The sequence below is a fragment of the Carassius auratus genome, chromosome 23 (genome assembly GCF_003368295.1).
Source record: "Carassius auratus strain Wakin chromosome 23, ASM336829v1, whole genome shotgun sequence".
In the NCBI taxonomy this organism is placed as follows: domain Eukaryota; kingdom Metazoa; phylum Chordata; class Actinopteri; order Cypriniformes; family Cyprinidae; genus Carassius; species Carassius auratus.
The window spans coordinates 18,060,228-18,085,388 of NC_039265.1; the positions used below are offsets into that span (position 1 = coordinate 18,060,228).

Below are 25,161 nucleotides of genomic sequence, written 5' to 3' on the forward strand. Positions count from 1 at the left end.
GGCGTAATATTGTATGCGCACCGTCCTTCCATTGAGACAAAAGCTTCATGAAACAGATTTGCAAAAGCTGGCACCTATCACATCACACTTTGATGCCAGTCCAGAATAAAACCCTCTGGTGCCTGTAATATTAGACATGTAAACAATGATAGGAATATTACAGCATGTAAATGTCATCATTTAGACCTGATGAAGAGTATTTCAAACATTCACTTTGTTCTGCAGCTTCTAGTCGTCGTCTATGCATCGTATCAAAACTATCGATCTGATCAAACTAAGAATGACCTAAGATTTGAACTCCACTGTCTAATTTGGTTTCTTGCTCACTGGCACATATGATTAGAAATGTTTGTCACATGCACTCGCTTCTGAACAGACATCTACCTTCGCTTTTATACAGAAATATACATCTTTTGTTAGAGCGATAGTTCACTCAGAAATGAAACTTTTGTCATTATATATCCTCTCAATGGTGCTTTAAACTTGTATGACTCACTTTCTTCCATAAAACACAAAATGATTTATTTTGCAGAATGTCTCAGCTGCTCTTTGGAACTAGATCCAGGGGCTATTAATAATAATAATAATAAAACTAATAAATGATATAAAATAAAATGTAAAAAAGGAAACAAAACACCATAAAATGAAATAAAATATAATAAAGCTTCAAAAAGAGAAAATAAAATAAATAGATTAACTTCAATAAAAAACTAAATAATTTATTTAGCAGAATATTTAAGCTGCTCTACAGTGACCAGGGGCTAAAAAAATTAAATTAGGTAAAAAAAAAAAAAATACGGACAAAGCTACCATCAAATAAAATAAAGCTTCAAAATTAATAAATAGAAATAAACTAAAGCTTCAAAAAGGAATACAAAAAATGTCAATAAAATGTCAAAAAGACATGTTAAACTCACCTTTTTCTTTTTGCATAAAACACAAAAGTATTTATATTGCATAATTGTAAAGCAGAATAAAACTCAAAAACTTCAGAAAGATAACCAAAATAGGAGAGTGACTAGGGCTAAAAAATAAAAAGGCAAAAAAAGTAAAAAAAAGTGCATAAAATATTTGTATTAATATTTTTTTGGGAATAAGAACGTAAGTCATATGGGTTTAGAACAACATGAGAGTGTGTAAATGACAGATTGTTCATTTTCAGGTGAGCTATCCCTAGTTTGGGGGTAGGCGTAAGGAATTCTGGGTATTTGGTGTGGTGTGGTGGGGCAGTAACTGAAGGAGGAGGAACCTAAAGCGCGCAGCTCTCAGTGCAGTCAGTGGTGCGGTCATCAGCAGACCTCTTCCGGAGCTCACGGCTGGGTTTGTGGTGCTTGTGGTGGTCAGACTGCAGAGCCTCCTCTTGTGACGTCGCCCCCTGATGGAGCGGAGGAGCTGCGTTCCCCTCGGGTCGCTCCACCTGCAGGTACGCCCGCACACGATGGTGCCGCAGCTTACTGTCGCTGAAGTCAATGACACGGCATTCGTACGTTCCCTCGTCCGCCGGCTTCACGCTGGACAGACGGAGCTTGTGGGAGATGTTGCTTCCAGCAACCTTCACTACCTGCAGAGAAACGGACAGGAGATGTGTAATAAACCATGAATCGGCCTCGAACATGCCGACTTCGACTGATTTGGGATGAAGTATATTCAGTGTGTTTTAGAAAATCAGATCTAGAACAGCCTTTTGAGAACAATTAATCAAGACTCTAACAGGAAAAACTCATGCACTAATCAATTTTGTGCTATTTTGCTTCCATAAAATTTCTTCTTTTCAGACTAGTGTAAAGAAAACATCCACAGAGTTCATTTTATGACACTTTTGCATCTAGATTTTAAATTAAAGTCCATATTTTGGCAGTGGACATTATTTACTGATTCAAGGAGTGATAAAAAAAAAAAATACCCATCATCTCATTTATAAATCATTTAACTCTAACATGTCAACAAAATGAAAGTATCTGGCTTAATCCACTGTTCAAATATATGTTCTGAAAATTTATGCATATTTAATTTCAGAATGCATTATTTCCACATTTAAATATAATATTTAAACTTCTAATGTAAAACCATTGTTTTAATGTATTTAATCAACTGTGATAATATGGTTATGCTTTAATGTAATGCTTTAACAGCGTTTAAAAATAAAGTATGAAAAATAATATATAATATCATATATTTGCATTTATTTATTTATTTGGATTAATATAAAAAAAAATGCATCAAAATTTTTTTTTTTTTTGTAATTTATTATATCAAATATATTTTGCTGCAATTATCTGGGGAGTGACAATTATGTTCTATTTATTTATTTTGTTTAGCAAATTAATAGTAATTGATAAGTAAATCTCTTTAGCTGTTTTCAGAATTATTTTAATTTTTTTACATGAATTAAATTCTCATTGAGTAAACTTGTGAGTTTAGTGAAAGGGGCAATGTGATGCAGCAGTAGATGTGGAGAGAGAGAGGAATGCATCAACGGAGGCGTTGATATGCAATGAAATGTTGTGAAAGAGAGGAAGGGATTTGTGGGGGCAGTCAAATGCAATAAATGAGGCAATGCAATGCAGTCGCATGCAGTGAGGCAGTGAAATGCAGTAAAATGCAGCAAGTGAGTGAAATACAACAGTTGAGGCAATGCAATGCAGTGAAATGCATCAGTGGAAGCAATGCAGTCAAATACAGTGACACTGTGAAATGTGATAGTGCAGGCAATGAAATGCAGTGAAAAGGAGCGAGTGAGTAAAACAAAACAAATAAGGCAATGCAATGTGTAGTGAAATGCAGTGAGAAAGTGAAATACACTAGTAGATAGTGAAATGCATCAATGGAGGCAATGCAATACAGTAAAATGCAGCGTGTGAAATACAACGGTTGAGGCATTGCAGTGAGAGACTGAAATGCAATAGCGGAGGCAATCAAATGCAGTGAATAGCAGTGAAAGAGTGAAATGCATCAGTCTGCATGTGAGCAGTGATGAGATGAGCTGTGGATCCACAGAGACACACGAGACACAACAGCTCTATCTCTTCCTCTCTTCCTCTGAAGCTCAGACAATAGGACAATCTCTCTCTAAAGCGGTCAGCGTTCCCCGAGGACTCCAGGCGCTCAATAAAGCCGTCTGCCAGTGAAGCAGATTGAGTGTGGATCAGGTGGATAAATAAACATACATTCACAAACCCGCACACACACACACACACACACGCTAACATGAACTCACTTCACTCGCTGGCACCGCTTCCACAGTGTGTTAACAAACACGCTCTATCAGCTTCTCTACAATCAGAAATAACAGCACAGCTAGATGAACGAGTGTAAACCAGTGCCATGCTTCAGATCCAGAGCTCTGCTTTCACACTGGGAGAAAATGTCCTTGTGAATATTTCATGAAGCAGCAGAGAGAGATGCTTTGATTTATCAACACACACACACACACACACACACACACACACACACACACACACACACACACACACACACAGAGAGAGGTAACACTCACCTTCAACATCCTACTGAGGGAAAGAGCCTGCAAACTCCATATTCTCAAATCTTACTAATCAATGCACTATACACTTACACACACTTAGAAAAGCTATTTAGATGCCAAAAGACAATAAGTGTGTGACTAACAGATGCTTAATAAAAAAAAATACAAAAAATATTGTAACCTTTTAATGTCATGAGAAATTCTGAAACCGTGTGGCACAAAAACACTGGGACATGGTTTCAAATCAGGATTTTATAATTAACTAAAACCATCAAAACTATTTAACAACTGAACATAAAATAAACTGATTAAAAAAGAAAAGTTAAGCAACATTAATCATTTTCATGTCGTTTAACCTTATGTACTAAAATAACTAAAACATAAATAAATTAATCCTAAATATATTTAGATATTAAGAAAAACGAATTAATAATAAGGATAAAAAAGGACAAAAATACTAAAACTTTAAAAAAATTTAAGACCAATTTAAAAAACTGATATAATCTCAATGATGCTGACAAAACAATGATTTGGAAAAAAAAGCTTGATGGTTTAACGTAAAAATAAAAGATATGAGACTTGTAATTTTACATATATACTGTTTAAAAATATATTTTTTCCATTAAATTTAATATTAGTAATACTACTCATAATAACAAAAACAGCAAAGACTAAAGCTTAAAAATATAAAAAGAATCATTAAATGAATTAAAATGTATTCAAATTAAAACAAATACACGGGGGGGAAATACAATTCAGTTTTTTCCTCAAATTATTCCAAGCTGTAAAATATTACTTGTGTGAATTGTTACAAAGAAGTGAATGATCCTGTTCTGGTTTATTCTGGGAATATTTCCCTTTAGTTGAGCACAAATGTTCATGAATTTTGTTGCTGAGCATTAACTGCTGCTTTACACACTATCACACTGATATCCATACAGCTGATCTGAATATGAGCTCAGTTATGATCACCTGCGGCACAATCACACACACACACACACACACACACACACACACACAGCCTGCAGCGGCTCAACAAGTCACCAAACAAATCCCCTTTAGCCCAAGCGAGTGTGATGTTGTGTTTGCACGCTCCAGTTATTCACCCTGACAAACACTCATTTTCACGTTCTCTCGCCGAGCAGTGAACGAACACGAGAGACGACACACGTCACACACTTACACTGATTTTGGTGGCGTCCTTTGCCATCTCATTCTGCGGCACCACCTGCAATGAAAAAAACAACAAAACAACACTTCTAGTCATATTAGAGTTACTATAATTAACTACAAAAATAATCAATGAAATTGTATTTTCTTTCAGCTAGTTGCAAAAGCAACATTTCTAATTCTGTCTAGTTTAACTTCACATCCCAAAATAACTAAAACTATATAAACTAAAAATAAAATACCTATAAAAGCATATAAGTGGTGCTAAAATAGCACTCAATTATGCATCAAATCAACATATTTAGATTTGCATCTACATATGCATTCTCATTTATAACTATATATTCATATTTATAACTATAAATATATTAATTTTCATTGTTTTCATTTCTGAATTACTTATTTTTAGTATACATTTGTCTGATCTTAAATATTCTGAACTCTGATAAAATTACTTGTGATATTTATTTTATCACCCTAAAGTGATAAAAGCAAACAATAAACCAAATTAAATATATTATGACAAATTCATTATTACAACAAACTAAAATATGAACAGCATACAAACATTAGGTTGAAACGCAACACATTAAATTGTATTTTAATTTGCAGTTACATCATTTTTTTCCTGTGGCAAAGTGGTTATTTCACATATAAAAAATAAAAAATGTATCACTGTTATTTGGACATTTTCTCATATTTCAGATTCAGCAGCTTCCCAAGAGACAAAGTAAAACATTTGAAGACATGCAAGTTGCTTTAGTGCCTGATGTTTCTTTAGTAGATGCCTGTGTCTTTGATTTGATCACAAAATGTCATATAAAACATTCATCTTCTTATTTCTCAGCTAAACGTTTACATTTTACTGTACTTCGTAAGTGTTAAAGTTACAGTTCAACCCCAAATTAAAATCATTTTCATTATTTACTCACCCACAAGTTCCTAAACCATTCACAGTCAAATATGGCACAAAATATAAAATAATGTACATTTTTTTGTTGAATTATTCTTTAAATGTTGGTCATTCTACAGAGAATATTCATGTGTCCAATGCAGTTATTATGAGTGAAACAAACAGCAGCTGGACATTAGAACACACACACAGTCACACACACACACACACACACACACACAGTGTTCTGGAGTGAGATGTTGGTTCTGTGTCATGTGATCTTAACCGGCCGCGGCGGATCCTCAAGGGTCCTTCATGAATAATGCATGACGCAAAGGTGAGCAAGAGTTTCTTTTTCATCCCTCCGTCCAATTAAAAGCATCTTGAGTTCGCAGCAGGAAGCCTTGCCATCTCTCTCTTTCTCTCTCTCTCTCTCTCTCTCTCTCTCCCTCTCTCACTCTCTCTCTCCCTCTCCCTCTCTTCTCTCTCTCTCCCTCTCTCTCTCTCTGGGGAACCTGCAGCTCTTTCTCCCGGCTGTGATTAATGTTGTGTGGACTGTTACCTGCTTCAGACTCTCCTCCGCTCACCTCATGTTTCTGTTTCTTCAGCTCTGGCCACTCGTTCGTCCCTGTGGTTTTATTCAAACCACAATGGAAAGCTCTCATTTATTCGCAATACTTTTTAAAAATCTTGCATGTTTAGATTTTTATTTATTTATTTATTATTTATTAATTTATTTATTGGTCCTAGATCCAGACTTTCGGGCATAAACTATATATATATATAAGAGGTATCAAGAACAACATTTATTATGCATTATTTCTAATGAAGATGTAATCTGATCAAATGATGCAAAAAAATAATAATACAAATATTTAATTTAGGATATACAATGTAAACTATAGAATTAGATTGAAATGGTTATTTTATAGAAATAAAAAAGTTAATCAATAAGAATGTTAAAGTTTTCAGATGTGGTAATGACATTTGTGGAATCATAAATTCAACTTTCATACAAAAAAAAAGTATGTTATGTATGTTTACAGCTGCAAGATTTAGGGGGAAAAACTGATTGGGATTTAAAATGCAATTCACAAAAGAAAAAAAAAAAAAAAATCAGCAGGTTTGCTGTGCTTTGTTTACAAGGGTGCACAAATCTGCCCCAAATGTTGTGATCATTTATTAATATAATAATAACAACAATAATCAAATAAAATATTAAATAAGGAACATTACCAATTGTAATATGTTTTGTAATATTATTTTTTTTCATAATTGTATTAATATTTTTTATATGTATTTAATTAAAATAGTCTGCAATTTGTTATATTATATGCACAAAGCCACATTGCATTTCATTTTGAATAATTATGCATGTCCACTCTTGACAATTTAAATAATTTAAGACTATTTAAATGTTCTAAAAGTCCACAGGATCAAACACACCCCACAGTTGAAGAAACACCCTGATAAATCCTAATATAATACTGATGTACCCACTAATAACAAAGCAGCACCAATTGAACACTTAAAACATCTCAATATCTCTATGACTCTAGTTCTAGTGATTTTTAGTCTTCATTGTCAACACTAGATCTATTGTTTGATCATTTCTACCCCAACCAGTGTCCTTCTGTCGAATATTTTGCTTGTAATGTCTAATTGTGTATCTATCTTTACAATAAATGACAGCTGCTGTGGTATTTTGATATATAAGGCAGCCCTTCAGATGTTTTAAGTGTCCACACTTACTGTATTTCATCGATAGAAATGTATTGAATTTCTCATGCTGTCTGTGATTGACTGTGTTCATGCAGGTGATGCTGTGCAGCTGAAGCCTTTGATTGACAGCTGGTTATTAACGTGTGTGTGTGTGTGTGTGTGTGTGTGCTGAACCCTCTCTCTCTCAGTCTCCTAAAATAGGCCGCTGTGTTTGACTGGCACGAGTGCAGACAGGAAGAGGAAATGGCCGTATAATTGCAGGCGTGTGACAGTGGGCCGCTGCCCATCATGTTGTTGTGTGTATTGTTAGTAATAGTAATTGCAGGCAGGTTAAGGGCTGACAGAACGCTGGGATTATGATCTTAATAACATTATGTTTTCTGGATCAGATCTAATCCCCAAACACTGACACTGAGCGGAGATCTCGTCTGTATTGTTAGCGATACAGATCTTGTGATGGCTGAATAAATGCACTTACTCGACCGCTGATGTTTTGAATAGAGAGACATAGACTATGGCCGTTTGGAATTACTATTAGGGAATTTCACTGTTATATTTACCAGCTTTATATATCCTGAATACAAATCTTGAATATATATTAATATATAAGAAATAGCTATGTGCTTTAGCAACTAGCTCCCCATCCGAGAGGGTTTTTAGTGGGACACTAAAACTGCAGACAGTTGACAGACTAAAAAATGTAAATTAAATACTTATCTCAGTTGCATAGTTTAAATTGTGAATTGCATGCACTAAAAAGTTGACAGAATGCACTATTTGTACTTGTTTTGCACTAAGTCAGATACATACAGGCCTACATGTGTTCCTTTAATAAAAAGCAATTAAGTGATCACTTGATTTTTTTTTTTAAATTGCTTAAATTAGCTGTTTAATCTAAATTGTTTTTGTTGTTGTTGTTGTTTTAATGGGCAAAAGGAAATCATGTTTTTTATTATTTCAATGCAAATGCAAACATATTGATATGTATTGGTGTTGTGGGTGGTGCTAGGTGTTTGAGTGTTTGGGTTTTTACGCAGTTGCTCAGGTTTTCAGTAGTTTCTAGTGTTCAGGGTGGTGTCTTTCTGTCTGGTGTAAACGGTACATCCCTTCGTCTCTAACTGTGGCTGGGGTTCAGTGTGCAACTGGGACTTGTTCACCTGTTTTCTGCTCCAGCAAGTGCAAATGGTTTCTCTGATCATTGAGTAAAGCATCGCTCCTCTTCTCAACGACACACACGACTTCATCAATCACTTAATCGCTATCACCTGTACCTGATTGGTGCTCCACGTCTGCTTGTCGGTCCATTCTCTGTGGTTCCTGATGTACCACCACTGGATCTCCAGCGAGTAGGAGGGCGATCCGGCGCCTCTGAAGGAGCAGGCCATCTCCACGTCCTGCCCGCTCCGCGCCGTGATGTCATGAGGGACCTCAGTGAACACCGCTGCAGGACAACAAACACCGATTAGTTACGATGAAGCGTTCAGCGGCGCCAATGAAAATCCCAACAGTGATTGTTTTAAACGAGCTCCGAACACCAGTCCATGGCATGTTGGGTTGCTCAAGACAAAGAAACCGAAGTTTAAACTCTTAGTCTTTAGACTTTCCATTAATAGTATTATTTACCCGATTTTTCAGATTTTATCGATTAGTTCGAATTTAATGTTTTGCCACGATTGTATTTTTTTAGAAATCAAGGAATCGCGATTTTGAAAAGAAAGCTTAGTGAATGTTAGAATTGGACGCTTTGACAATATGCCAATGATAACAGGAAAGAGAAAAGAATGATCCAAACGCATGTCGATGCACGCAATTAACCGTTCACATGTGAAGCACTCGTATCACACAGAATGTGCTTTTGTGTTGACAAAACTCCTGTTCGGACGGGATTAGTTTTCTAAACCACGTTTGAGTTTCGATTCTTATCACCTGATATCTGCGATTTTCATGTACCAATTTGGATGGGACTAACATCTCAGAGGTGGGAGGGTCTGTTTTGGACATTAGAGCGTTTCAGAGATCACGCGCTCTGTATGCGTGCATTGCGCAGGCTATAGTTATTCAGATTGATTACCATTAGCATAATCAGTTTTACTACAAAAATAGCATTGGAAAAGCTAGTAGCAAAACCATGTTAATCCGTGGTTTCTTTTTTTATTTATTTGTAGTAAACCCATGTTTTATTTTAATAAAAGTACATATGTAATTAAAACATTCTGTAGTTTAGTTCAGAAATTAACGTGAGTAATCTTACCTGACGCTGATATTACGATAGCCAGTCTTTCCAGTTTACATGATCTAGTAAAAATCTTATTTCATTTTTTTATTCCTTTGTCTTGATGTTTTTAGTTAACTATATTGACCTTGCATCAAGCCAGAAAAAAACAAAATAAGAACAACTATAAATAGAATTTGACAAATAGAATTCACACTGAAGTCCGTTCACTGCACTCAGCAATCTTTTATTTTATTTTATTTAAAAGACCTGAAATATAATGCACAAGACTTCATTAGTTGTGCTTTAGTTTCATTTTTAGGGTTTCAGTTCTAATTTAGTTTATGAAGAACAGCGTGAACATTCTGCAAAACATCTCCTTTTGAGTTTCACAGAAGAATGAGGCGGAGTAAACAAGGAACAGAACTTTATTTTTTGGTAGAACAATCCCTTTAACATCTAAACATCTTCTCTGTACTATTATAAAAGTGGAACCTCTTTAACAACTCAAGACACCTCGTATTTGTGTTTAGACCAAATCTAGATTGCAACAGAAAAGCCAACAACTCAATCTTCTCTCCTTTTCAAGATGCTGTTATCATCTCAGATAACATTTTGGAAAACGCCCAACGCCATCAACCTGAACGGCCAACATCAGATCTGGAGTTATCAGCCAGCGTTCAGAGAGTTATCGCAAGTAAACAAGCATCTGGCCACCGGATAGAGTTGTTCTCAGAAGTGAACGAGCGAAACTCTCAAGTGCAGCGTTTCCCACGACAGAACCGGTGAGTGAAACAAGCTTCAGACAAACACAATTCAATTATCCTTCCCGTCAAAGCTCAAAAGATATGACTCCGTCCACCAGCCGAACCACAGAAGAGACGCGTCAGAATGAGAGCAAATCAGTGTGGAGGCATCATTTCTCCAGCAGCGGGACTCTCTCTTATCAAGCCCTGCAGGAAGTGATGCGCACACTTCAAAGAGAAAGCGCTTGGCGTTCGCTCACACCTGACCGTCCTCGGCCAAGAAAGTGATGAAACCCTGGAAGATATTTCATATATACACAGCTAATCTAGGCTTTGAACAACACAAACCTGACATTCACTGTACAAAATGATTTTCAAAGTTGTAGATAAAACAATTTCTGCCCTACAAAAGTAAACGACCTTAACTTGTGTGTGAAACTGTTTGTCCAGCCAAATTAATTATAGGTAGGACAGTGGAAATTTGCAATTAGATAATTTTAGTTTTAGTAATGAAGATTATCTAAATAAAAAATTGTGAGCTCAAAATAGATTTTACCCCTACAAAGGCAAAAGGCAGTAACTTCCACATTATCACTATTTGGTTGCTGATAACCATTTATTTTCAACACCTTTATAAAATCTATTGATCATGGGCTGTCTCATACGCTATCGCATATACTAAATGAGATTTTATTGTTTTTTGTACTGTAACAAACAGACTAAATTTGAAACGTGTGAGTGGATACTGTTTCCCAAACTATTTATATGCTATGCTCAGTAACAAAAGAATACTAGACATGGCATGATTACTTTTTTATATTGACTTGAAGGAAATAGCTTAACCTAAAAGAATGACTTGTGGATTGATGTGAACGGCAGCCAGCTAGCAGGAATAATGCTCAGAATGATTGTGGATTAAACAACTCCGGTGACGTTTATCGCCGTGGATTGATTTTTATCAGGTTACAAGAAAAGGTAGAATATGGATTTAATTACAAACTGTTAGAACTGATCTTATGATTGATCACACTACATAATACGGTTTGAGTCCACATCTGATCTAATTTGTTTGTCTAATAAAGTGGTTCAGTGACAGATCAGATGCATGAAAATATACAAGTAACACAAAAATGCAGTAGACTTTAATTGACAGTAAAACAAAGGCAGAACATTTATAAGCACCGAAACTTCATATTGACGAGCCTCTAAACAAAGGCAGAACTTGCCTTGGTTTCTCCAAGACTTTTCGAAGTTACGGTTAAGACAACCCATTATTTTTTGGGAAACCAATAGAAAATTGACTCAGCATACTTTTGCATGATAAAGGATGTCTTGAATGTCCCAAAAAATATCAATAACTAATTTATAACTAATAACGAAGTTACGGTCTTTTGCCTTTGCATGGCAGAATTCTCAGAGTATGTTTTACAATAAAATACTATTTGATAATATAGTTTTTGTACTTCAAAATTTCACATGAAATTTTGTTGCAAGTAAATAAAACAAATATTATTAGTGTTTCACAAGAAAATACTTTTTTTATTATAGTATTATACTAAAATACTATAAAATATTAAACACTATAAATACTTCAATCTTTCTAAACTTCCAAAATTTCACATTTAATGTTACTCAACATTATTTAAAATTATTTGTTAGCTTCACATGCAATTTTCTGCACCAAACTTTGGTGTTTTAATAAATAATGTAACAAAATACAACAAAACCTTTCATGCAAGTTTTTAAGTATAAAATAAAACTATCACTCAAAGGTTTATCTTTCATATCGCAGGATATGTAACAGAATTTGAAATTGTAATAATAATTAAGAATTGTAAAATTTTTACTGTATTTTTTATCAATAATTGCAGCTTTGGTGAGCAGAAGAGACTTCTTTCAAAAACTTTAAAATATCTAACCGACCCCAATCTTTTGGACATTAGTGTGAATGCATTAAAAACACGGTATGAGAAAGAGTTCGGTCCAGTTTTGTTCTGAACACACGTGATGTGTGGTAACGTGCTGCTCAAACCAGCTCTGTGTGAGATGAAGACGTGATGAGCAGAATCCCTCCACATATGGCTAATAACACACCCAAATCCTCTTAAACGCTTCCTCCAGAGCGCCTCTTCATTTACCCATAATCCCATTCAAACGGCTGCTGACGCAGTGGGGGCCGCTGTCAAACCCACGAGGGGGTACCCAGGACTTCCGTCCAAACAAAAGGCATGCTGGGAAATCTGTCCACGCTCCAATCACAGCCTGGAGATAAGATATTTGTTCATAATTTGTAAAATGAGTTGATATCATATCAAGCGTAATGAACAAATATATGATGACCGAGTGATAGCTAATGCTTTCGTTCACATAAAAACTAATGAAAGCCAAAATAAAACCTTAAAATCCACACAGCAATTTCTTTAAACCAATTTTCAGATTATTTTTTTATGGTTTGATATTGCTGCTTTAAAAAGAAAATTAGTAATGTTTAAGATTCCACCACTTGAGCTTTAAAAAACACATCTCAATAGGCAAAGATTTACACTCTGTTATCATTAAACCAATGAGGGTTTCAAATCTAAAGACCAGAATATCACAGAGACTTGAGACTGAACTCTTTTCACTTTCAGACCAGTAAGAAACCATCTACAACTATCTCTAGCAAGTGCACGGCTGCAGCTTCTTTACTTCAATCAGCTTTTCTTCAGGATAAAACTCTAGCAGTCCAGTGTATTTTTCACTTGCACAAATGCAATGATAGATTGATGGATGAATGGACAGATGGATAGATGGATTGATAGATGGACAGACGGATGGATAGATGGATGGACACATGAATAGATAGATGGATTGGAAAAATGGATGGATTGATGGAAAGATGGATAGATGGATTGATGGAAAAATGGATAGATAGATGGATGGAGAGATGAATGGATGGATGGACGGATGGATAGATGAATGGATAGATGTATGATGGATGGATGGATAGATGAATGGATGGATGGATGGACAGATGGAAGGACGGATGGAAAGACAGATGGATGGAAAGATGGATGGTAGATGGATGGATGGACAGATGGATAGATGGATGGATGGATAGATGAATGATGGATGGATGGATAGATGAATGTATGGATGGATGGATAGATGAATGGATGGATGGATGGATGGATGGATGGATGGATAGATGGATGGATGTATAATGAATGGATGGATGGATGGATTAATTGATGGATAGATGGATGGATGGATAGATAGATGGATGGAGAGATGAATGGATGGATAGATGAATGGATAGATGTATGATGAATGGATGGATGGATAGATGAATGGATAGATGTATGATGGATGGATGGATAGATAGATGAATGGATGGATAGATGGACAGATGGAAGGACGAATGGAAAGACAGATGGATGGAAAGATGCATGGATAGATGGATTGATGATGGATAGATGAATGGATGGATAAATGGATGATGGATGGATGGATAGATGAATGGATGGATGGACAGATAGATGAATGGATGGATGGATAGATAGATGAATGGATGGATAGATGGACAGATGGAAGGACGGATGGAAAGACAGATGGATGGATGGATGGATAGATGGATGGATGACAGATGGATGGATGGATGGATGGATGGATGGATAAATGGATGATGGATGGATGGATAGATAGATGAATGGATGGATGGATTGATTGATGGATGGATGGATAGATGGATGGATAGATGATAGATAGATGGATGGATGGATGGATAGATAGATAAACAGACAGACAGACAGATAGATAGAAATAGTCATATTGATAGATAGATAGATAGATAGACAGACAGACAGACAGACAGATAGATAGATGGATGGATTTTTCTCTGCACAAAAGCTGTTGTGATGCGAGCCGCAGTCTCTCTGGGACGAAGATGACGCTCTCTGTAATTACTGCTAGCCGATCTGCATATTATAATTGGGGTCCTGGGGCCTCGTTATTTCACAGGGAACAGAAAAAGGCAGATCAGATACAAGAGCGACAGGCGCATAATCAGCGTCTCTCTATCAGAGGCAGAGAGGACGCCTTCAGCGGTCGACCCAGTCCATCAGCCCAGCTAACTCTGTAATGAGACCCAGCCGCTCTCGAGCAGACGAGAGGGAAAGCCCTAAAGATCTCGGCGGAGGGGGGTCAGGGTCATGTCAGGGAGACACTCAGCTGAAGAAGCATGCGGCAGGTCTCTTTGAAATCTGAATCTCTGGTTGATTGAGTTTAGATCAAAGCGCCGTACGCTCTCAGATGCTCTGAAACACAAAAGAGAAATCTAACACACGCACAGCTATCACGAAATCCCATCGACTCACATGTTTACATGCACAAGCACATTCTTTCACATGATGGATTATGAACTAATACAAGATGCATTGCATGATCTTTTCCTGCTCGTCATCACTCATCACAAATATGGGACATTTTCACATTTAATTTGAGTAATTTAATATTAATCAGAATCATACATAAAGTAATACGTTTAAAAAAGGACCAATTCTCTCTATAACTAGCATGTGTATTACTAGTGTACAGGCACACATATGTGACCCTGGACCACAAAACCAGTCATAAGGGTCAATATTTGGCCGAGGTGCAACTATTTGAAAATCTGGAATCTGAGGATGCAAAAAAATCTAATACTGAGAAAATCAGCTTTAAAGTTGTCCAAATGAAGTTCTTAGCAATGCATATTACTAGTCACAAATTATGTTTTGTTATATTTTTGTTACGAAATGTACAAAATATCTTCATTGAACATGATCTTTACTTAATATCCTAATGAATTTTGGCATAAACGTATAATTTTGACCCATACAATGTATTGTAAGCTATTTCTTACAAATAAACCCGTGCTACTTTTGATTGTATTTGTGATCCATAGTCACATATTAATGCCTGCATAACTTACCTACCTTACTAACTATTAATAAGCTTCAAATTAGGAGTTTACTGAATCAAAAGTAGTAGTTTACAGTTAATTAATATTAAGAATTGTGTGTGTGAGTAGTACTCAATGGTTTGTAATAATTAATTAATAATAAGTGTTTTTGTTAATTTAACTCCTTTGCTCACCAAGGCTGCATTAATTTGATGAAAAATACAGTAAATTATTTTTTAAATATTATTATTATTTTTATATTAAAATATTATATTTGCAGCTTCTATCACTGGAATAAAGTACATTTTAAAATGGCTTTAATCAAATGAACTTATTTTTTTGTAATAATATTTCACAATATAAATGCATTTTGTATTAAATAATACAGCCTTGCATGGTCAGCAGTAAAGACTTATTTCAGAAACAAACAAAAAACAAAATTTTTAAGTAAACTTCTCCAAATATTTATCTTAATTTTTAAATTTGTTTACTAGTAATGATATAAAAAAATTCAGTAATGCATCTTTTATATAAGTGTATTATATAAAAAGTGTATTATATATTGTATTTTTTCTCTTTCTGTACATATTGTAAGTATTAAAAAAACATGAAATCTGACAGTTTTTAAAGAAAATGTATAAAAACAAGTCTTATACAGTGTTAATTCTCAGAAGAAAAAAAAATATTTATGCATTTTTGTTAATTTTTTTTTTTTTTAGTCAAACATGTCAAATAAGACTTTACTAATTTTTGCAGATCTCCATACCTAAAAGAATGTCTGAGGAGAGTTCATGGCATCAATGAGATTAACTACTTAATTATAATAAGTATTGGCCAGGTCAGGATCTTTACGAGATGGATTCTGAGCTGTCTGTTCAATATCTAGTGTACACTATCTACATCAGTTCCTATAGAAATGATTTAAGGTAAGCAGGATGCCAGGAGACTTTCTCATACATCAACTGAGAGCCGCTGTCAAATCTTGGCTCGCTGCCTCTGCTCATGTGTATCATGACATCTCACTGTCACGCGTTACACATTCAGCCACGACAAGCACTGAACACATTCATTCAGTCAGCCTTTACTACAATTAAATTAAATTACTAAATTAAATTCATGCATTTAGCAGACGCTTTTATCCAAAGCCACTTACAGTGCATTCAGGCAATAACAATAAAGTTAAACCAAACAAAAAAAGTATTTTTAGTATTCTGCACATTTCGCCATTTTACATGCAACATACTGTTCTGTAGGGGAAAAAAAGTACAAAGCAGTCTCAAGCATAATATTTCCCTAAAAACAGCAGGCGTCCCAGTGTATACTGTAGAGGGTTTCAGGGGCTTCACAGCTCAGCAGTTTTCACAGCGGTTGCATCATCACACACACGCCGGTCATCACGTCTGTCTCCATCGCTCGCCGGTGGGTCTGTGTTATGAAGAGAGCGTCAGTGGGAGGACAGGAGGACACACAGGGCCCTCCGAATGATGAATGTGCCACGCATTATCCTCGGTTATTATATCAGCTCTGAATCTGCTGATATGAATCACAGCAGTGTCTGCCGTCACTCCAGAGCCGCATGGATTCATTCTCGTGAGGATACACAACAACGCCGTCGACTGACAATAATAAAACCCAGGATGAAAAGAGAGAACGGGAGGGCAGAGGAAGAGAGGAGGAAGTGACAAAGACGTCAAATAGAGAAGAGAGGAGGTGGACCAGAAGTCCTGCAGCCGGCAAGACTGAAGAGAAATAAGAGATGAAGAGCAAGAGGAGAGAAATCCTAGTGAGCCACAAAAGACAGAAACACACACACACACACACACACACACACATACACTTAAAAGTGCTGTAGGTGATGTCAACTCTTACTGAACTTCTGCCACAATAGGCCAATTAGACACGCCCACTTTCTTTTAAAGCCCCGCCCACAACAAATCAGACAGTCTCAAATTGTTGATTTTGTCACTGAAAATTATTGCTTTAATTTAGCCCTAATTAATTACATAATAGTGTGTGCATTTTATTCTTTTAGTAAAAATTTGCAATATTTTTACTATAATAAGCATTAAAAAAAAATACAGTATAAGCAAGCATTACTTAGCATTTACTGATGTAAATATAAAATTTAAAGTATTACATTTCATGATAGCGGCAGTCAAAATACTGATTATAATACTGAAATTATTGGTAGATTTATTAAAAATAAAATATAATTAAATATTAAATAACAAAATTAAATGATGAGGTAATAATAAAATATATACTTTTAAAATTAAATTACATTATTGTGTGTTTGGTGCATTTTTATCCTTATAGTAAAATGAACAATATTTTTAATATAAGCTTAAAGACACAGTATAAGCAACATACTGAAAATAAAACTTAAAATAAAGATAAATAAATTCATCCAAGATGGTCAAAACACTGATTATTACCGGAAATTATTAAATGTTAAATTAATTAACTGATAATTAAATCCATTACATATACTAATATCTAATGTAATAATAAATAATAGAATAAATAATAGAATTACACATCTTTGCGTGATATGTATTTTTATTATTTTACAGTTTTATTTTGGTACAGTTAAAATATGAATTACTACTGAAACGTATTGCTAAATTAATTTAATTAAAAATATAAATAACTATCAAATGTACAAATTAAATGATACAATGTAATAAAAAATAATACATTCCATAATAGTGTTTGTATTTTTATCATTATAGTACAAATAAACTATTTTTTGCTACAATAAGCATACAAATAAAGTCTGTTCATCCAAGATGTCAGGTGATTTATAAATACATAAATCTCAATTCTGCATAAATGTCACACAGTAGCGAAAAATGTTGAATAAAAACTTTTAGCTCTTTACTTTAAAATGAACTGCTTTACCCAACACATACAGTATGCTGTGTTTTTGTTTCGTTTATTACAGTATTGCATCATTAGCTCAATAATATGCTAATGCTAAACTCTTTCATGAGTAAAGTGTGAGTCGAGTGTCCGGTGTGCTGTTTTTGCTGCACACTTTAGTTTCAAATCACTTATTTATGAGCTTCTGTGTCAGTCAGGATGTTGCCTGTATGTTAGACAGCGAGTTTCGAGACAGATGTGTGTTCAGAAACACTCCCACACACACACACACGTCTGTATTTTCAACAAACCAATCCAGCAGGAATCAGTGCACAGATGAGAGACAGAACAGAAGCAAATTATGGTTTTGTTTGCTGGTGTAAGTAGGAGGTAAGCTATAATTATCCCCTGACACTTCACACACACACACACACACACACACACTAACTCATTAACTGTAAATGAATGCCACAAGTGCACATATACAGTAGGCCAGTGCCTCAGTGTTCATCTCAACAATGCAATAACTACTGAAATAGCTTGTTGACAAAGGGTTAATAGCAAATATAGAGATGAACTGAAAGACATAAAAGTCAAATGTGCACCTCTAGTGTGAATATGCTTTTGCCCTAATAACAAGCTACAACATGCACTATATTCTGGACAGTCTCTGGAACAGAAAACTGTACATTTTTACATTTTTCAGTATTTCAGTGTTTTGCTTCTGTTGAAATCAAGGTTATTATATTTAACGAAAAACATAAAAAAGTTATCCAAAAAAAAAAAAAAAAGTATTTTACGTCAGGAAGTTCGCAAGGGAACTTTACCCATTTTCATTCCGCTAAAAAAAGATGGCACAATAAAACTGGCTGAACTTTTTTATGTTAATATGTTATATAAAAATAAATACAGACATAGTTCTATATACAATATTATAAATCTATATTTAGTAAACCTGTAAGTATCACCTGCAGCTCAACCAGAGAAAGACTGAGCTCCTTGTCTTTTCGACCACTCAAGCTACCTCAACTTCAACTTCGTGAAATCTTGGTGTAATCTTTGATGACCAGCTGACGTTCAAAGACCACAATGCAAAAACTATTATATCTTGCAGGTTTTCATTTCACAACATCTGAGAGACCAGGCCCTTTCTAACAGAGCACGCTGCACAACTTCTACTAATGAGCGTCATCACAGAGAGCAACTAAACCACTTTCCAGAACATTTCCCTTCACTGTTCCTAGCTGTTGGAATGATCTTCCCATTTCTATCCCAAATTCTGATTCCCTGACAATTTAACAGAGACAGCTGAAAACTCATCTCTTTACACTCTAGACTATGGTTTAAGTACTTATTTAATAAATGCCTTTAGTTTTGTAGTAGTTTTCAATACATTTTTAGAAATAAAAACCAGGCGCATGATATATAAACAAATCCCTCTATAAAAATGTTCAGTATATAAATTTGAATAAAATGTAAAAACTTGGTGTGCTGCTGAAATGGAGAAAACTTCTTTTTTTATTAAACTGCCTTTAAAGATATATATGGTAAATGCAATCTACAGATGCAAAAAAAAATACAGTGCAATAAAAAATCAGTCCGAATGAAATATAAACAAATCCCTCAGTAAAAAAATGTAATAATATATAGAGGAATAAAAATGCCAAGTTTGGTTTTTGCAAGTGCTGCTGAAGTGGAGAAGAAAACTTTTAAAGATGTGTTTTGTAATTGAAATCTACAGATGCAAATAGATAAAGAGCAATAATAAAATCAGACAAATTATTGACTAAACAAACCCCTCAATAAAAACCTCCAGAATAAAAGATAGGAGCAAACCTGTTAAGTTAGGTGTATGTAAATCCTTCTGAAGGGGAGAAGGAAACTTTAAAATGTATTGACATTTACAGATGTTTTCTTTTTAGTGTAAAAACTGACTAGTGCATGAAAAACAATGTTGTGTCTTGCCTACAATTTTCTGATTCGACGTTAATAGTCTTCAAGAGAGGTTTTGTAGTGGCAAGGTTTAGTCTGGATGTTTCTGACACTATAAAAGCGTCTGTACTGACACTGTAATCGTTAACCTCAGACGGTTTTAAAGTGTGCCGTTAAAACGTCAGCTTTCCTGCAGAGCCACCGTGTGCTTTATGAGGACTGCAGACACTCACGACCCGAGAAAGAGAAATCTTTAGTGAAACAAGGACAGTATTCGAGAAACTTCACAATTCATCATGCCTTTTATTTCTTCAGTGCACTCGCTGATGTATCCATGACAACAGCAAACCTGAGAAAAGCACAGACGATAATTATTCACCATCAACCCAAAAACACCCGAGAGTCATCTCCATCTGAGGAACATCTGTGTGCTGACGGAGGACAGCGGTGTGAGACATGAAGCAGAGGGAATTAAACAACAGACAAGCGCTGGAGTTTGTGTGCATTTGCTGTTTCGTAAGACTCAGATTGACATGACCTTACATATAATAATAAAGTGCAACAATAAAAGGTCAGATACTGATACTGGAATCAGAGTGTCAGGGAAAATACTTTCAATTAAATTTTGAAAAAACGTTTCAATCAAATTTTGTATTTTTGAAACTGCAAAAAACCAAAAGGTAGCATCTTCATATTTAGTCTTATTAGCCTTTTATCAAATCTCTTTATCAGAGCATGAAGACCTGACACATACATACAACTGACAAACTCAAACTGGATTCATCATAACACAATGCAATGCTTTAGATGTTGCATGTTCGTTCATGAGCACTGCATTACTCAAGTCCATTAGCACTATTACTATCGCTCATACTTAGATTTTGAAGTTTAAGAATGTAATTTGTGCATTTATATATAAATCCATTAATTTTAACCTTCAGTATTATAGTAATGTGGTACAAACTGACTCTCATGTATATTTTACAACATTAGTTGAGTTTTTTTTCTTTGAGAAAAACATGCATGTGCTGTACCTGATAGATGTCCAACATAATCGATAATGAATCGAATCAGAAATCGAATCAAATCGCAAGCTTGAGAGTCATTCAAGTCATTAGAATTACTGCTAAAATGCAGCCTTGGTAAAAATCTAGTCATGCTTGCTATTGCTAAACTGGTGATTAATCAGTCTTTTCAGCTGACAGACACTCTTTGTCTCACATACACACACACCCTGACACTCATTCTCTCTCTCTCTCTCTCTCTCTCTCTCTCTATCACACACACACACACACACACACAGACACAGACACACACACACGTTTGTTTTTGTGAAAAGTGTGTTCATCCCATAATGGTTTTTATACTGTACAAACTGTATATTCTCTGGCCCTACACCAAACCTACACCTAACCCTAACCCTCACAGGAAACTTTCTGCATTTTTACTTTCTCAAAAAAACTAATTCTGTATGATTTATAAGCGTTTTGAAAAATGGGTACATGGGTTATGTCCTCATAAGTAGAGGTATTCTGATTCCGATACTAGTATCGGAAATATCACCGATATCACAACAAGTTCTGGTATCGGATCAGTACTCGGTATCGCCCGATACCCTGAGCCCAGGTATCGGAATCGGTATCGGGAAGAGAAAAAGGGTATCGGAACATCTCTACACATAAGTCACCCTCTCCTTGTAATACCTGTGTCATACACATGTCATTATACAGAGTTGTGTCCTGATATGTCACAAAAACAAGAGCACACACACACACAGCATTCATGAAATCCTAAATGCACATTTTTCCTCCACAGGGTAAATAATTCCCTTGAGCTCAAATCAAAAGTGTGGAAGAATTGGTGGTTTGGCTCAGGGACAGCTGAGTTTCCAGAAGCAGCGCTGCAGCTGGTCTGAGATCAGGAGGATCAGCTGACCACCGTCTTCCTGCTCCACCACCTGAGGATCAGCACAGAGAGAGAGAACACACTGTCCAGAGCTGAACAGAGCGGAGCGAGTGTCTGTTCCTGCTCTCGCCACATTCAGCGTGACACTGACGAACGACGCGGACATGTGCAACCTTCCCATGAACACAAGCAAACCAGACAGATGCAGCTGCCACACCGATAACCACGCCAGAGAGAGAGAGAGAGAGAACGAAAGAAACACAGAACACATGAACAAAAACTGAAAGAAAGAAAAAAGAGAGCATGAAAAAAGCTGAAAAAAGAAAGACAGAAAACATGAAAAAAACCTGAAAGAATGAAAGAAAGAAAGAAATTCCAAAAATGATCCAAACAAACATCATTTACACAACATGAATCATTGGATCTTTTCAGAGATTCATTTGAACTGATTCACAAAGCATTTTTAGATTACTGGACTGTATCAAATTTGAATAAAACTGTTGGAAACATAAAAACCATGATAAAGAGCAGCATTTATCAAAATATTCATTCCACAGAAGAAAAAAAAGCAAATAAAAAAAAGCAAAAAATAAAGGATCTCTAGCACTGCATGCTTGATGTATTTCTGGTAACGAATAAAAATATAAATCTTTTTATCTAACAATTCTTGACTTTTTTCACATTTGGGAAAAAAATAAAACAAGAATAGTGAGATATAAATTAAAACACAATTTTTCATGCAAACTGAGTTTCTCCAAGTTTTAAACATAATTGTGTCTCTTTTTCTTGCAATTGCAAGTATAAGACTTTTCTTCTCAGAATTGGGAGTTTTTTCCAACTGCAAATTAACAATTTAGCAATTAGCTTTTTCTCCAGAATTGTGATGAAAACAAATCTGAATTGTGTTTGTTTCTACAACTTTCAGATAAGTAAAAAGTGAAAAAAGTCACAATCAAATTTTTATTTCTATTTTTTATTTAATGATTTTTAAGTGTATATTTTGCAATTGAGAACTAACCTGCAATTTTTCACCTCTCAGAAATGTGAGACAAACTATACATTTTGATATAAAGTCACAATTACTGTAACTTATTTTTTGTTAACATATTTCATGATGGAAACACAAAACAATTCCCTCTGCTCACAGTTACAAATTACTGGATAAACTTACAATAAAACCATTCTTCTCAAAAGCTCTCAAGTTTATAGGTTGCAAGTTAACATCCAGGAATTTTTTTTCTCAGAACTGCGAGAAAAAAAAACCTGGATTGTGACTGGCTTTTTGAATCTTTTTATTCAATGCTGGAAAACTTTCGCTTAGAAATGAATTAGCAAAACTGTTTTTTTTAAACTGCAATTCACTAAACAAAACATACTTAAAAACTTTATTAATGTTGCTTTTATGTATTTTGAGTTTTACAGCTCCTGTTGACTACATATTCACACAAAATGTCAAAATTTTTCACAATACTTTAACGTATGAACATCAATGAGCATCGATGTCTGATTGAAAACATGCATGCATTTAGTGAATGAGAACCATTTTCTTCAAAAAGATAAAAATGTAGTTATGCTTGCTATTTTTTCAAATGCTAAAACATTACATGGAAAAGAACAGCATCTGAAATTTTGAGTGCACTATCCCTTTAAAAATATTTAACATTTGCAAAACCTCAAATACATGAACGTCCAGATGAACATCAGTGTTTTCAGAGAAATCTTTTGAGAAAGACTTAACAAACCGAGCTCATCCCTCAGTAGTGCTGTGGAAATTAGACGTAATTATTTCAAACCTTCGCAGCGTGCGAGTGACACAAAGAACATGAATGTGCTGCAGAAAGACAAAAGCTGAGAGAGGAGAAGGAACTGAAGAATAAGAGCAAAGGAAAGCGTGTCACTTTCAGTATTCAGCCACACACAAACACAGCAGAGCTTCATTAGAACGGACTTCACTAATGAACCCAACAAAATAAACCGGCTTCTTGACAGATCGCTCGAGTGACAGCTCGCAAATGAAGAAACTCACAGAATCTGGATTGAATGAATGGCATTATTCTGTCTGAAAATACTGAAAAGATATGAAAAATTAAAAAATGAGTAATGCAAAGCAAACAACATCTAAAATTAAAGTCGTATTCATATTAAAAGCTAATTCCAGTCTAATGAACCACTGTTCAGACGTTTGGGGTTGGTAAGATTATGTTTTTATGCTCAAATGGGCTGCATTTTTTTAATAAAAACACTGTAAAATTATGAAATATTTTTACTATTTAAAGCAACCTTTTTTATATTGTAATATATATAAAAAGTAATTTATTCCAGTGATGTAAAGCTGTATTTTCCGCATCATTGCTCCAGTCTTCAGTGTCACATGATCTTCAGAAATCGGAATAATATGAAACATTTCTGATTAATATCCATGTTGAAAACAGTTGTGCTGCTTCCTATTTTTGTGGAAACTGTGATATATTTTGATTTCAGAATTCTGTGCTGAATTTAAAGTTCAAAAGAACAGCATTTCTTTCAAACCGAAATTTTTCTTAACATTATAAATATCTTTACTGACACTGACACTCCACAAATTGAATGCATCCTCGCTGAATAAAAGTATTAATGTGTTAAAAAAAAAAAAAAAAAAAAAATATATATATATATATATATATATATATATATATATATATATATATATATATATATATATATATATATATATATATTTAAGCTCTTAATAAAATAAAATATAGAATATATGCAATATAGTAAAAAATATATCCAATATAAAAATCATAATTAACAAGACAGCATGAATATTTTGGCGGAATAATCTACTTTTTTCTCTCTCATTTACATCAAAATGATAAAAAATATAATTTTTGTGCTCTGTTGATCTTGTCATGAACTGAATTAACCCCAAAAACTGTTGAATTTATCGTTTTATCATCTCAAATACTAATCAATCAATCATCTAAACATAATTTCAGAGCATTTTTCCTCTCACAAATGGATTCTTAACTATTTCTTGGACTAGGTTGGTTTTACACAAGCATCTTGCTGAACAGCCAAAGTGTCTCCTGCAGCTTTAAATGACAGTGAATGGTGCTTGAATCATTTCTCAGGTTCACGTCCTCTCACATTGTAAACATGTCTTGTAGTAAAGCATGGCTCTCATCCCCACAGATCTGTCAGTGACCAGTGATCTCTTCACGAGCCGCTGCTTCAGCCCTCGGCGCCTCAAATCAGCTCACATTTCTCTCCAGAAACGCCTCATAAACCACAATCTATAGCATAATGTGACGGGACAAAGCCCAGCCGCAG

The 25,161-nt window shown here is 34.9% G+C and overlaps 1 protein-coding gene across 1 annotated transcript in view; it reads right to left on the reverse strand.

Annotated features, from left to right (window-relative positions):
* Positions 1 to 898: 898 nt before the first annotated feature.
* Positions 899 to 25,161, reverse strand: part of LOC113041626 (V-set and transmembrane domain-containing protein 2-like protein) — a 38,021-nt gene continuing 13,758 nt past the window's right edge. Inside the window, exons 2-4 of the mRNA XM_026200259.1 lie at positions 8,540 to 8,709; positions 4,668 to 4,712; positions 899 to 1,561 (exon numbers count right to left, since the gene is read on the reverse strand). Of these exons, the coding sequence (XP_026056044.1) occupies positions 1,250 to 1,561; positions 4,668 to 4,712; positions 8,540 to 8,709 (527 nt within the window). The 3' untranslated portion in view covers positions 899 to 1,249. The remainder of the gene's footprint in view (positions 1,562 to 4,667; positions 4,713 to 8,539; positions 8,710 to 25,161) is intronic.